Source organism: Scomber scombrus, chromosome 23, assembly GCF_963691925.1.
Source record: "Scomber scombrus chromosome 23, fScoSco1.1, whole genome shotgun sequence".
Taxonomy (NCBI): domain Eukaryota; kingdom Metazoa; phylum Chordata; class Actinopteri; order Scombriformes; family Scombridae; genus Scomber; species Scomber scombrus.
The window spans coordinates 22,012,493-22,028,409 of NC_084992.1; the positions used below are offsets into that span (position 1 = coordinate 22,012,493).

A 15,917-nucleotide genomic window follows, 5' to 3' on the forward strand; every position below is an offset into this window, starting at 1 on the left:
GTTGATTGTAATGCTGATACAGAGTTTGTTTTTCAGGGATCATACCGTCCACTGTATATGAAGTATTCATGTGTGCGGCTTCAGAAGGTAAAGAGTCAGTCGCTGCTCTGTAGTAACAGGAGGAAGAGTGGGAGGCAGCTCGCTGTGAGGCTGAAGATGTTAGCTGCTGTTCTTTTTCCTGCTTTTCTTTCATGTGAAGTCATCTTTGTTGCAGCTCTCATGTTTTGGATAATAAATGCCAATTTTGTTGCTCATACACCTGCTCAGCATCCCTTTTTTAAAGTTTTGCAGTACAAATATATGAAAGATAGCGAATGAGTGTATTTCCCAAAGATATTAAACTCCATCTTTAATCTCAGCACCCTACTTTAACCCACAAAACGTCCAGAAGGGACATTGTGGCAAATTGTTGTATTAAAAACATGCCTTACATAGCAGTAAAAACGCTCTATTTAAGTCTTTTTGAAAGCTTTTCTTGCAGAGACTTTATGTCACACTCCCTCACTGAGTTGTATTAGTACCCATATTAGTATTTGCATTAGTCCTGTATCTTGTGCTCTGCCTGTCGTTGTTAGTTTAGCATTGTTAGAAAAGGAATCAATTCAGTGTACTGTAGGTGAATGTGTGGCTGCGTGATTAGAAGCAGCAGCTTTTGTGCTACGTGTGCATTTATTGCTGAGGGGGGGGAGAAAAAAAAAGAAGCCGCTTCAATATGATGACTCAAAATTCATCGCGCTGGATGCCAGACAATATTCTCTGCTGCCTATTTATAATATATTACTCATGCAGCAGTATTCAGGCCTTTCAGCCGGGGCCCTGCGCAACAGCTGAGATGGAATTCAAGTGGCTGGAATGTGAAGCAATATAAGCAATATAGACAGACAGAGAAATAGAATTTACTGGTGGAATGGAGGAGGCTGCAGAGTGTGTGTGTGTGTGTGTGTGTGTGTGTGTGTGTGTGTGTGTGTTTTCATATGTGTATTTCACATGCATAATTCAGCATCTATTTTGTGTGATTGTCTGTGTGTGTGTGTGTGTGTGTTTAATAATAAAGATGTTTGAGAGAACAGACCTGCTGGGTCCCACTGACATTTAGTTTTGGGCTGGGCTGCTGCAAAGCATCATTTATTCAGATGTAGAATATTAGTGACTAATAGCAATAGGACCAGAGACAAATGAAGGTCATCTTTAGATAGAATAAAGAATGTTTCAGCAAATATTCATCCAGACAGAGAAAGTCTACAAACCAGTCCAGATGAGAAAGTTAACCCTTCGTACTGTTCGTATTCGGGCCTATCCCCTCATAATTACAGTTATATTTTTCAATCAATTTATGAATGTAAATTAGTGTAGAGAATACTTATGAGTCAGATTCTAAACAGAATGAAAGGGTCTATCACAGTCTATCACCACCAGATAAATGTGTGTATTTCACAATATAAAAAAGTTTCTGAATTTCATGTCATCATGTAGCTTTTCTAGGCTTTTCCAAATGTTATTCTGATAGTGAAACGAGTCATTTTAGAGGCTTTTGTGATGCTCAAAACAACCTATCTGTTCATTCTGTGGGGGGACATGAGAGTGTGCTGCATGTCTGTATCAGGCCATATTCAGACCAAATCAGGTGTTGCAGTGCACCGCCACAGTAATGGAGTGGATGTGGATGTGTGTGTGTGTGTGTGTGGGGGGGGGGAGATGTTTATTTGAACGTAACCACCGTGAAACAATCAGAAAATAACGTTTTATCGATCTGATTCACAAGCGTTCTTACAACCGCTGCTCCCTGTCCTCAGTCACTCTCCAGCTCGCTCGACCACAACTGCTGTCTCTCTCTTTCTCGCTGGTGCTCTCGGTTCTCTCTCTCTCTCTCTCTTTTTCCCTCTCATCTTTTTTAAAATGAGTCAGGAAGCCGACAGAAAAGTCTTAACTTTACTTTTAATGCTATCAAATGAAGAGAAATGTCCTCCCCTCGTCCTCCTAACATCTTTGTAGTCAGGCAGTCACAGATGAGCGCCTCCCTGTACCCTCACTGCCAAGAGGGGGAGACAACAATCCTCACATTACGGCTTTAAAAGACTTTTATATGTGTCAAAGTTGAAGTGGGAGACTCACATGATCAGTTAGATTTTTTTTTACCACTCTGCTGCTCTTGTTTAACCACAAAAACACAGTCACGTTAAAGAGTGAATGTATGTTTCTTTTTTTAAAAGCTGCATTCATTGAGTTCTGGCCACTTGGGGGCAGCGTAACAAACTGAAAACTGTTATAACCAACATGTTAGCAAACAGCTGCATAGTCTATTAATCACTCTTCTTTTATACCGTTTTGTTCTCCATATGTTCATATTTATTTATGTATGTGTGTGTACGAGCTACCGGATACCTGAATTTGCCCAATGGGGATGAATAAAGTATCTATTTAAAAAGTGAAATGTGCTAACTGCTGTTTGGTGCAGGTCAAGCAGACTGCTGCCACTGAATCACCTTAATGCTTATAAAAGCTGTAAGACTGAACCCAAACAGTGACATTGCAGGTAAGATTGAAACAACTCTGAGGGGAATTGCAGAGAGTGATTTGAATTCTCTACAGGTTCATCACCATGAGCAGTTTAAACGGACATCACTAATTGAAAGAGAGCTGTAATCACCGCTTTGTGTATTGATTAGCTATTAAACCGATAAGCTTAAAATATGTTTTACTAAAGACTCGGCACTCCTCCGTCGGTCTTGTTGAACGGTGCACAGTCTAACAGTAGAGTGATGTTCTTACTTTAACAAACTATCTTTGACCTGAACACACTTTTGGCTACACACCTTTAATCTGAGTTAGTCTGTGTTGACAGTCCGGAGATAAAATTAAACAGTTTTTAATCATTCTGAATTCATTCCTTCCCCCCTTTTCACACAGATTAGCAGGATTAACTTTTTTGAATGAATGTCATAAAGCAAGAATCTTTGTGTTGTCTAAGGATTTCTGCGTTTGCCTAGCAACACGATTATAATCACAGCCATTGTCTCTGTATGTACTCAATAGTTCAGTATGTGCTCCTTTCCGACCTTCACGACTATAACTCATCTCTTCAAGGGTTTAAGCTAATCTTCAGGTCCGTCCTAAGCTTTGCTCGCAGAACAGCTGATACCGTCTGCTGCTGTCAGCATTTGTCAGCTTGGCGAAAGCGACAGTTAGCTCCTGCTAAACCTGAGAATCCTGAAAGTTAACTACGCTGCTCTTCACTAATAGAAAAGAGCGAGGACAGATAAGAGATCCCATTAGAGATGAGTTAAGTCTTGGAGCTGAGCAAATCCAGGAATTCTGCCAACCTGGAATTGAAGTCTTGGATTCGGCACACGTGACCTTACACAGCTACACGGTTCATTACATGCACCGGAACATGTAAACACACCTCAGCAGGAACTTTTGTTTGATGGTCTCTCACCCGTGAGCTACGGTGGCCTGTACAAACAGTACCACAAGTGAAAGGAGTGAGTCAACAATCTGAAGCAGGGATCCTAAAGGACGATGCAGTGAGGAGGCGCTACATCAGTGTTCAGATAGAGCTTAGAAACTGCTCTAGCATTTGTTTTTTGGCTTGAGAATGATTGAGATGTGCCGTGTTGTCAGCTGCAACCATCTTCTGCTGCAGGTCAGTTGAAAACACTACGCAGGTGTTCTTGTTTTCAGCTGGTGGCCAGATGCAGTAATTGTGGAGCAAAGTGTTGGTATTGATCAAAAACATTGTTAACCCTGTGGTCAATTCAAGCTGAGGAACACAGGAAACACTACACATTCTCTGAGGACAGAGCTGTCCAAATGATTCCATAAAAGGTTCACACCAGGCTTAACTCATTTAATCAATTGATCTCCAGACAGTTGATTGGTTGAATCGTGTACTCTTGATTGGTTAGAGCCTGGTTTAGAATAACAGGCCTGTGTCCTTATTTAAACACTTCTAACAATTCTATATTGAAATCATACGTGGACCAACCTTTCCCTCTCCACACTTGGTGCCGGTCATGACGAGGCCGGGGTCAGGCAGGTCTCCCTGGCCGTCCTGGGTGCTGTAGACGTAGGTGCCGCGACACTTCACCTCGATGCCGTCCGTCTTGATGGTGGTGTCGATGGACACGGCGTTGGTGCCTTTGGGCTTCTTTGCGGCGCTGTGACACTGGATCTTCCCACACTTGGCATCGCTGGACAGAAAGACGAGCAGATACTTAGTCGTTTAGCTTTTATTTTTCAGGGCTTCTGTTTTTTTGACTGTAAAAAGCAAACGTGCAGCTCCACCGAGCAGCTGCAAGCGGAGAAGCCGGGATTAGAGACAAAGCAGTTATCTGTTTACCAGTACTTATCAGCCGGAGTTTGACTTCTGTCAGAGACTCAGTAGTGTGACTCACCACAACATAAAAGCAGCTGATCCAGTACAAGCTAGAGAGTGTTTTTTATATTAGTGTTCATTTTCATCTTGTTTATATCCCAAAACCACATTTCCACATGGAAATAAAAGTGCTAATTTAGATAGAATATAACATTTAGTTCATTATTAGGATAGAAAGTCATTACAGCATTTTAAAGAGAAGGCAAATTTCCATTTTTTTGTCAACAAATCTCATGTGCAGACACAAACCAACAATGAACTCAACTACTAACAAGTACTGTGTATGTATTAGAGCCTACTGTGTCCATTTATATTATTCCTCTGCGCTGTAGAGCTCTGTTGTCCAAAACCCATTAAAAACACCAAGTGTTGATTAATCCTCCACTGAAAATAGTCCCAAAATAATGCACTATTTCATCCTGTTAAAGACTACTGTATGAGCTGCATTTGAATGTATTCAGTTTATTTCTGTTTAAAGGATATATTGATTAATTAACCTCCCCACCTGTTTCAGGAAACGACAGAGCACTTTTTTTTAATGAACTATATATTTGTGAGCTGACTTTACAGATTTACATCTTCAGTCAGAACCAGTTTGCTCAGGGCTGAGTGGAGCAGTGCTGTTGGTTTTGATCTTTTCATGCAATTTTGTTGACAGTAAGAGAAATATCTAATATTGAGAGTTTGTAAGTGTTTACTGGCCACGAGCAGACAATATAATAATCAAATTGAAATGTGTCTTAACCTTCATTTGCAGTTCTTGCATTTTGCATTGAGTGTACGTACAATCCTGACACTTCTAAAATGAGCTTCGTATCGAATCTTTCATATTGTATTTTTTCATTTTAATCTTCCACACATTCATTCTCTCAGCACACAGTATATTTGACATTCATATACACACAAAGACTATAGAATGAGCATGTGCATATATAAGATGAGAATGAATTTGGGTATGAATATAATATATGGTATGTACTGTCTATAACTGTATTATTTATAGAAGACTTTGTTTCCCCTTCATAATGTACAGGATGTAGTACATTCTATAAGAACTGACAAAGATAAAGATAAAATATGCATCACCAGATATGTGAATTTTTAAAGATGGTTAATCTGAGTAACCATATTGTAGTGATACTGTAATGCATGCTCAGGTGGGAGATGTGAGGTTTTGGATAGATGCCTCAACAACACTTTCCTTTTTTTTGTGTATCAACACCCACATATTCCTCATTAATATAGAGAGTCAAACTTAGACACACATGCACGCACACGCACACACACACAGCCTAAAAACAAATGAGGAGGATTACAGTATGATGGGCAGATAAGGGCAGTGCACAGATATTTCTCTTGTCTTAATAACAGACAGATAAGTGTTTTTACATATCATCCTCTCATCAGCTGCCTGTCTCACTGTGGCCACAAAACACTCTTAATGACTCCCGTGGGACTCCATAATGGATTTAAGGCAGCGGTGGATCATACGAGGCAGCCGTCAACCACCTTAATCCAACGGCCTCATTTACATGGCTAAGTCGCTAATTTGGCTCCGTTAATTAGCTCTGGCACTGTGCCAGCTAAACGGTCTCTCTCAGAGGTGTGTGTTTACAGTGTACAGTGCCTCTCTGTGAGTGTGTGCGTGTGTGTGTGTGTGTGTGTGTGTGTGTGTGTGCGTTAGTTCAGTTCTGACTCATTAAAGGTGAGGTTTGCTTACAGAAGAGGAGTTCTGAATAGAACTAAATGTAATTTCTGTTGTGACAACTGAGCGTATGATGATCACAGTTAAAGTGAACTGTCACAGGAAGAGAAGCTTTTTTTAAAAAGAGCTGCACTAATTGATTTTTTTTTGTTGCATTTTCAGCAAAACAAGCTGTAAACATATCATTGCTTTATTATCACTATCACTACAAGTTAAGTTCTGTGCTGACATTATCAACCATTTAGTCTTATTTGTGTCCACCTGATGAATGGAAGTCCAATATTCACTCTTCTTTAGCTCTGTTTTTGGTCTCCTCCAACTTCTCAGTAAAATATGTCTCTCTTTAGATGTTAAATGCTCCACTATGTTCACCAGATAGTTGCTCACTGTGTCTGTGTGCTGTTTGGTGCAGGGCAGGTAGTGTTCAGTGGCTTTATCGGAGCTGTTTCACTGAAAACATGCTGCCTGCTGGAAATTAAGTCAGACTGAACCAAAACAGTAAAATGACACTGTAAAACCAAGACAGTGAGCTAAATGAGGCTAAAAAGCTACACACAAGTTTTTAAGGTCAAAGGGAAAGTCCACCAATTTTACATGTTCAAAGAAAAAATCCTGTTTAATACTCCACAGCCAGTGACAGTTATATCATGTCTTCTGTGGCTCTGGAGGAGCTTTGTTACATCATCAGGGTTGTCTGAGAAACAACCCCGATGATGTCATCATGGATATCTCATCTTGAACTTGGAGATAACAACTTTGTAACATAATTAGTATTATGTGTTAGTGTAGTGTATAAATCCATTGGTCCTGGAGGGTCTAGCTAAGAGATGCTGTCAAATTGAATTGTGGAAAATGTAAAATGAAGCTTTTTTTTGGAGATTGATCCATTCAGTATATGTGACTAAAAGTTATCTCAACAGCTTTAGTTTTAACTTTTTTTTTTTTTTTTCAGTCTCTTGTGAGCGCCACAACTTCATGCAAGTATATTGGACAATGAGTGGAGTGTCCCTTTAACTCAGGCAGAGATAACCAGCACATCTGATGTGACTGTCTGCACATTAACTGCGTCTGTCAGACAGTGTTAAATGTCACTTTCAACATGTTTTCATTCATTTCCTACACTCTCTTACTGTTTCACACCACTGTGGAGAATTTTTCTCAATTTTCCGCTACAAATGTTAAATAGAACATATTGCGTAACATTTGTTTTCCTTGTCAACAAAGCTTTATTTTTTAGCTGCTGATTTTGACTCATGTCTTGGCTTGAATGCATTGTGAACACTGGCAGAGAGTGTGTGTTCTCACACAGGAACATTACTGTATTGACTGTTTTGGCTACTTGTTAAAACCTTTGTTTTTTTGTGTAAGGAAAATGCATGAATCAGTGTTAAAATATTGTCTCGTATCCAATGGAAACATATTTCTGCCAGGAAAAGAGCATTTTGATGAAATGTTGGCAAAGGCAAAGAAAAAGACTCATGGCAAGTAAAAACTGTGGGAAATTGTGCCCCAAATGTAAAAAAAATAATGTTTTTCTTCTTCTTCCAGGTTTTATGTCAACATTTTACTGACTTACTACTTCATTTTTTATGTAAAAAATCTTGTTTTTTTGTTATATTTTAGTTGCTTGCATACATACATGCCTGACATTAGATAGAAGTATTCATATTATTTTTTTTAAATTTAAAATGTATTTTATCATGTTTATCATGTTTCTGTGGAGAGATTTAGAATCTTACTTACTGCACTTTAATACAATTTTGGCTTCAGACTACTCATTTGTAAGGATGTGTCATATTTTATAAAATCAATGTAGGTTTTTCAATATAAAATCTAATTGGAGAATTAAGTAGCATCACATGGAAAAACTTATATAACGTACCTCAAAATTGTGTTTATCAAACCTTCCAGATATCAACTGCTGTCTGATGTTTTAAAAGACCACAGCATTCATGTCATTTAGAATAAATAGTAAAAAGCATGCAGAAACATCAATATGGTCCTATTAACTCAATGTATGACTAGTAATTGATAGAAGACATTTGATAGAAGTATGTCTCATTTTTTAAATTTTATTTTATTTTATCTTATTATGTGACAGAACATGCATCTCTCTTGGAATTCATATCAAGAGTAGCATATAGCAGCAGTATCTCTCACCTCTTTGCACACTTCATGTAGTTGGCGTGTTCATCTTTCCCACAGTTTCCAAAAGCGTTCCCTGCAGCGTTCACATCTTCAAAGCAGGCGTCGTGGGCCGGTCGGGCTCCTGGAAAACACAACATATCCCATCAGCCCTCTGCACTCAGGCTGTTTACTTCTATTCACCGTTTCCCCTCCGCAGACAACAAACGGGAAACACGCCGACTCACAAAATCTCTCGGTAACAGACGGACACACCTAATGTTGGGACTCAGACGCAGAGATGATCTTAGAGATCAGCGTTCACCATAGAAAACACTGTAAACCTGCTTACAGCTAAGAGAGGCTAAAGGATGTGGTGCAAATATCAGGATTTCAAACCAAGAGTCAGATGAAAAGATCAATATCATGTCGTTGTAGAACACAGAGTGGTGTGGTGTGTGCTCACAGTGGAGGTTCAACAGTGCTCAAACCTGGAAACCCTCCAAGACAACAAGCTGGAAATCTAACTCCATATAGTATTTCTATTATTTCTATTTCTTTCTTTTTTTTAAAAGATTTTGTTGGCATAGACGCCTTTATTTAGCAGTAGACCGACAGGAAACATGGGAGAGAGAGAGAGGGGTGTGACATGCAGCAACGGGATTCGAACCAGGGTCGGCTTTGTATATGGCATGCGCTCTAACCACTCGACCACCTGTGTGCCCTATTATTTCCATTTCTACCACAATTTTACAAAATGTCAAACTGTTCTGTAAAGTGTGTCTTAAAATAACAATCAGGAGAACAAATGAATATTAAAACCTGTTCTTCTTGCTGTAATCATTGCTCCTGTTCATACTGACCATTAGAAGTAACGGCCCCACTGATATGGGATTTTAGAAACCGATACCAATAGACTACTGATAACCGATATGGTGGTTATTATAGGGAATTTCTTAAATGGAATGATCATTTTTCTATGTGGATTGTTCACCTATTTTACCCTGATATATGACTGAGCTGCTCTGATGCTAACCTTTAGCCTGCTACATTACTGACTGTACTGACAAACTACAGCTGCTAACATTGCTAACATGTAAAAAGCATGAGTGACGTGTTGTCAGGGATGGAATTAATGTTATATTAGTTAGATTGAAAAGAGGAAATGACGGGGTCGTTGTTTAGTTTCTCAGTATGTATTTCACAACTTACTGTGAAGACGCCGCTTGACTCCAAACCCACACTGCCGTGAGCTCGATGAATCGTGCTCTGCTGGACAAACTACGTGGCAAAGTCTCTCTTTTTGTTACTATACTTCCACCACAGCTCAACAGGAAACACTAAGAGGGGATCTGATGCTAAAAAGACTGTAAATGTGTCAGATATCACTTGATATGACTAACTCACACTGATGAAGCTCAATAGAAGCTGATCATCTACTTTTAAATGACTGTGTGGACACACTGTGGATACAGTCCTCCATCACTTCCATTGAAGGAGATCTTTTAATAGTCAGTATGAACAAGAGGAATGATTACAGAGAGTAAAAACCTCTTTATTGTTCATATACACACCTGACTGCCGGTTAACACACACTTCTTTATTTATTATGAGCCAGTTTTGTACCTGTGGCTGTTCAATAACATCACATTGAGTAAATATATAACAATGACACGGATAACTAGAGCACAGGTTTGTTTGAGTTGAAACACAATCAAGCAGAACAATAAAAATGAGATACTCCACATTAAAAGTCACCGTGTATTGCCTTTTATCTTTTGTGCTGCTCTACAAACACTGTCACACGTCTGAATGCTGCTTTCACATCAGAGAGTGGGATGATGGAAAAAGCACTTCAAGCTTTGATGAGTGTTCATTTTGACAGGCTACATCCAGCTCATGTTATTCATTGTATTATCAACTGTGACACACGCAGTACAGTACAGCTGCTGTCACATCTATCAGCTCTTACACTATTTTTGAAGCCGTTTTAATCACCGACACTGACTATCACAGGTAGATATCTCAGTAATAAAGTGTGTGTAAGTGTGTGTGTATCTTGTGACTTTTTATTACCGTAGCCCCACAGCTGCAGGCATTGCTGTTCGTGGGTGAGGCACATGCCGTTGTAGCAGTAGGCTCTTCCATACTGGCAGGATGAGCCGTCCAGCAGGTAGACGTTGGAGGGACAGTAAGGAGAAGCACCGGTGCAGTACTCTGGCAGGTCGCAAGCCCCCGCCGGGCCCCTGCACATGGTACCCGCCTGCTTCAACTGGCAGAAAGAAAGAGATGGGGGGGGGGGATTGAAACAACATCAAGACCACATGTTGTCATAAATGAATGCAAGCCTGGAGCCACGGAGTACTGAGGATATGACTACAGGATATGAGTACTGGTTATAATCTTGGGCTTTAGACAAAACATAATTAAGAGACCTAATGCATAAAGAGTGGGAGGAAAGCAGGTCAACAGGGGCCCATTAGCTCGTTTATGCCCCCGGACCCCCCCCCAACCTCGCAGGTTAATCCGATCACAAGAGAGCTGACCATTTACATTTTGTATTTTGACCATTTAGAAGATGTTCATCACAACACAGCAATGGTCATAGTACAAATAAAGAGAAACATACTACATGCTACTGGATTATTGTGAGATGTTCAGGTAAATTCATTCATCATTTATAATGTGTAAACAAGCTTTGTTCACACCTGCAGAACTTCATCTTAGACTCATACAGAGCTAACATGCTGATTATAAGCACTTCATTTTCCTTCAATTTCCTATACATCAATGCAGGGTCACTATTTGGCAAGACGAAGGTCAGCTACACTACTGCATTTTTATGCATTTAGGTTAAATAGGCTGACAGATCTTGCTATTTTGTCACTTAGCAGATTCTTTTGGTACTTTACACTTACAGTAATGTTCCCTTTGGCAGATAGAAATGTTAATAAGTCATTACTAAATGGTGATATGTTTTATACTTTACAATAAGGCTCACTTTGGGAGTTATACATGTTAATAAGTCATTAGTAAATGGTGATGTCTTTTGCACACTTTACAATAAGGCTCCTTTTAGTGTTTAAATTGTTTGTAACTCATAAATAAATGCTCATAATTGGATGCTGAGAACATGAAGAGAATCCACTCAACAACCAATGGAATCCAAGGATGCGGCCTGATGAAGACAATGCTAAGAATACAGAGAAATATGGGATCACTATTTAGCAACCAGCTGGTCACTGTTAACCTTTTTTGCCAGTGAGTTATAATAACAGCTTATGAATGATTTAGAAAAGGCTTCACAACCTAATTAACAAGCCAATTATAAACCATTTATAAATCCTTTATAAAGGGAGCCTTATTGTTAAGTGATACCCACATAAGTGTTTATTTGACAAAGCAAAGAATTATACGCAGCTGCGGACTTAGTCTACTTCGCTCGGAAGTTCTGTAGAAGAAGCCTTAAAATATGCGTTTTTAATTCCTCATATAACTTGCAGTTTGGGTGATGCTATGTGCCACAACCTCATTGGCTGGATGCTTTTGTCCTACTTTGGGGGTTTTCCATATTATAGGTGGTCATGTCATATGCTTTGAGTTTTTTGTTGATTCAGGTCTGAGATCTGTCAAAATAGATCATGTATTTGGCGCCGGTTCCTCTTAATTAGCCCACAGGAACCCTCAATCCTCCTGAGATGCATAAACTGTGCTGCTACTTGTCTCTCATTGTTTACTTTCTTACTCCGTGGTATCGGCTGTCGTGGCCTTCTGTACTTACAGAAAGGGGAAACATACTCTCACTTCTGTATCTTAGGGTTGAATTAAAGGTCTTATGGCGCTTTTCCACTACACAGTTCCAGCACGACTCGACTCGGCTCGACTCGACTCTTTTTTTGCGTTTCCACTAGGATTAGTACCTGGTACCTGACTTTTAGTACCTGCTCTGGTGAGGTTACAAGCGAGCCGAGCCGATATTACATGTGACGTCAACAGACTGCCGGCCACTGATTGGTCAGAGAGTCACTGGAAGAGTCAAGAGCCGTCCCACACAAGAATCAAACCCGGCATTTTTAAATACCGGCAGCAGCGTTACAACCATAGTTACAGCCATACGGCTCAATTTTCTTGCTTTGTGTGAGACAGACAGCCACATACAGCAGCAAGTACACCATCGCCTCAATGTCCTCCATTGTTTATGTGTTTTGTGTCGCGTATAAAATGAAGTCACGTCAGTGTCGCGGAGCCGTGCTATGACGACCTCGCCCACGTTGAGTAGGTATTTTTTTGTAATGGAAAAGGTCTGTTCTGGAACCGTGCCGAGTCGAGCTAGAACTGTATAGTGGAAAAGCGCCATTAGTCTCCTGGTGAACTTTAGAGTCAGCTACACACAGCATCACTTCAAACCACAATAACCACTGTGTCTGACTCTACATTTTTTTTGATGAGATAAGCAAAACTTATGAGTATTATATTATGCCTCATTAAAGTTGATTAGTGAAAAGGGTACAAAACCTCACACATGATGAATATTGGGGATTGTTTATTTTTATAAAATAAACACTGTCCATATAGTGTATTCATTCATATATTTAGTTTTGATGGATTAAACCAACTTAAAGCTGATTTCATTGTTAAAGGTCTCCTCCAGACATTGTTTTAGGAGATATGAAATACTCTACTTTGAATAATATTTTGTTTCTGATGTAGTTTTTTCCACACAAAAAAGGTTAATTATCTCTGAAATCTACTAATCTTCTCATTAAAAATCCAGAATCTATTAATATGCAGATATTTTTCATTTCAACTGTTAAACTGCTGGACACAAATATTCTCCTACTACTGTAAAGTCCATCCTCAGTGTTTGTGCACTGGAGGCTTTAAGCTCTGGACCATGATTGGCTCCAAACTAGTTGTGATGTCACAAATCCTGCTTGTAGGTTCACATCTTAAACTTAAATGTAAGGTGAGAACACATAAGAATGAAAAAAACAGAGAAAGTAAAAGAAGAGCGACACATTTTTGAGTGGAGGGGAACTTTAAACCAAAACTATGAGCTAAAAAAAAAGAGATGGTAATCATTCTCTGTGGGTTCATCATTATAAATGAGATCTTTCAAGTTACACATAGTCATTTGATCCATTGTTTAAATTAAAAGTCTTCATATGTGCAGCTTTAAGGGGAATTCATAGGAAATGGAAAACTGCAGCAGCTGCAGTAGGACTAAAAATAAGCCAAACTATGAAATGTGTGATGGTGTAAAAAATGATAAAAGTGTTAATATAAGCACTTTCTATTAAATAAAGAGCAGAAATGTGCATGTAAGCATAAAGAGTATGAGGAATGAGAGCAGTGGTAGCTCTTGTGAGGTTATTGCCGCCCTCAGTACTGTGTCACGTCTGTCTGCTGGAATTTGTCTCGGTAGAATTTGTCTCCACAGTTCTCAGTGTTACAATGGGACATATGGATGTGCATCTGAACAGTGAGATCAGAGCAGAGATGAGAAGTGATGGTGCGGTGTGAAGACGACCAGCTCGTGCTGTGATGGGAAGTGACGCACGCTGCGGCTACAGTATGTCAACATATGGACGCCGTGACTGACAGGCAACTAATACTACTGCAAACCCACCTACACCACTCTGTGTGCCTGTGTGTGTGTGTGTGTGTGTGTGTGTGTGTGTGTGTGTGTGTGTGTGTGTGTGTGTGTGTGTGTGTCTTACCTTACAGCCTTCACAGCACACTCCATGGGCACACTGAGCCTCCTCCTTCAAGGTACAGTTATTAGCATTGCAGCAGTCATTGGTGCATTCCTGTAAACAGTTACACACACACACACACACACACACACACACACACACACACACACAGATACACACATTATCACAACTAAGTGGACACAAATCAAACTATTTAAACTCACACATCCACCTTAGTGCTGCTCTACTTCTGCATATGCACAGTTATTAGTATCACTTTATAATAACTCATCCTTTATAAAGGCTTTATAAGTTGTAACTCATGACTTTATTAATGTTAATATATCATTTACTGCTGCTTAATGTAGCTCCAGTGCTGGGAACCCCCCCCCCCTTAGTATCAGATCAGCTGAGTCAGCACCTCATTTTAAAAAGCTTTTAAAGCCCCACCTGTACAGCCATACAGGCATTTATGTCATATTGTATAATTGCTGCTTTTTTATTGTTTTATTTATTGTTTAATATTTCATCTACTTATGCTTGACTATTATTGTATGTTTGTGTATGTTATTCTGTTCATATAGTATTATGTTAAGCACATTTCCAAATAAAGTGTATTATTATGACATCCTCAAATGTCTGTACTGTTTTTTTTAACACGCCACAATCCAAAGACATTAGGTTTATTGTCGTAGAAGAGGAAATAAACCAGAAAACTAAATGATGTTTGTGAATGACTTTTTTCCATAAGATTAATCAAATGATGTGAATTGGTGCAGAGTATAATTATGAGTCGGAATATGAAGCTCTAGTTGTGGATTTGCAAAAAATAATCAAGTGTAATAAAGCATCTGGTTAGCAATTCTGAAATGGTTCTAACATCATAATGAAGACTTTCACCTTCTACTAACACATTGACTTAAAGGCCAGCATGTTTTTGTGGCCCTTTAATATTGAAGTCCAGTCCAACAGCAGAAGCTGCGATGTTGATTTAATTTGCGTCTGGCACTTTGAAATAACAGCTGCAGCCTTCTGACTTTGGCACACACTTTTGATGAGCTACTTAATCCAAATACTGAAGGTCCAGCTTCACAACTATCAAGTTGATTGGGCTTAAATTATTGACATGATATGAATTAACTTGAGAATGTGACTCCTGGAAGTGAGGCATCACTCTCACTCAAATATTTTGTCACATTTAACACAAATTTTGGCTCTGTTTATAGAGTAGAGTTCAGTACTGCCAATCATTTCAAATAAACACAGACTAGCTCTGATACTGATAATTAGGATATATATATAATAAGTTATTAGTCATATTTATAAATCAAATAAAGTAATGAGTCTTCCAAAGTGAGGGGGAAGTGGTGGACAAAAAAATAGAAAAAAAAATGGTTCAAAATATTTGCACTTTCTAATAAATCATCAGGATAAACTGGTTGAAGTCATTTGCAATTTTAAAGTTTAATGAATGATTAATAAAAGGTTATTGCAATAACAGCAGTACAAACACAGCTTCAGCCTGGCATCTCTATAGTAGTTCTTATTAATGGCTTTTTCATTTTTGATAAAGAACTGATTAAGCCAGTAAGGTGACTTACACACACACACACACACACACACACACACACACACACACACACACACACACACACACACACACACACACACACACACACACACACACACACACACACACACACACACACACACACAGATCAGATGTTCTCAGCAGCAGCTCTCAGGTAACAGAGGATTAACAACTGTGACTGACAAGTCACAATTTCAACAGATGTTGGCAGGACGAAAAAAACAAAAAGAAAATCCGTAGTGCCGCTGATCTCGTGTCATACTGCGCGCACACACAGACAACATCTCCCGTTGCCATGGCGCCCTCCGCCGAACCACGGTTACGCTCAAAACAAATGTGGGAGTTGACTCAAGCAAGAGGGAGAAAAAAAAAAAGCCAATTATACCAGCAGGAAAGAAGGGAGAGGGGATTATGGGTGAACACAAC

The 15,917-nt window shown here is 39.3% G+C and overlaps 1 protein-coding gene across 1 annotated transcript in view; it reads right to left on the reverse strand.

The window, feature by feature from the left end:
* adam19a (ADAM metallopeptidase domain 19a) overlaps nucleotides 1-15,917 on the reverse strand; it is a 206,891-nt gene that overhangs the window by 27,050 nt on the left and 163,924 nt on the right. The window contains exons 13-16 of the mRNA XM_062444365.1: nucleotides 13,925-14,014; nucleotides 10,281-10,476; nucleotides 8,241-8,349; nucleotides 3,986-4,190 (exon numbers count right to left, since the gene is read on the reverse strand). Of these exons, the coding sequence (XP_062300349.1) occupies nucleotides 3,986-4,190; nucleotides 8,241-8,349; nucleotides 10,281-10,476; nucleotides 13,925-14,014 (600 nt within the window). The remainder of the gene's footprint in view (nucleotides 1-3,985; nucleotides 4,191-8,240; nucleotides 8,350-10,280; nucleotides 10,477-13,924; nucleotides 14,015-15,917) is intronic.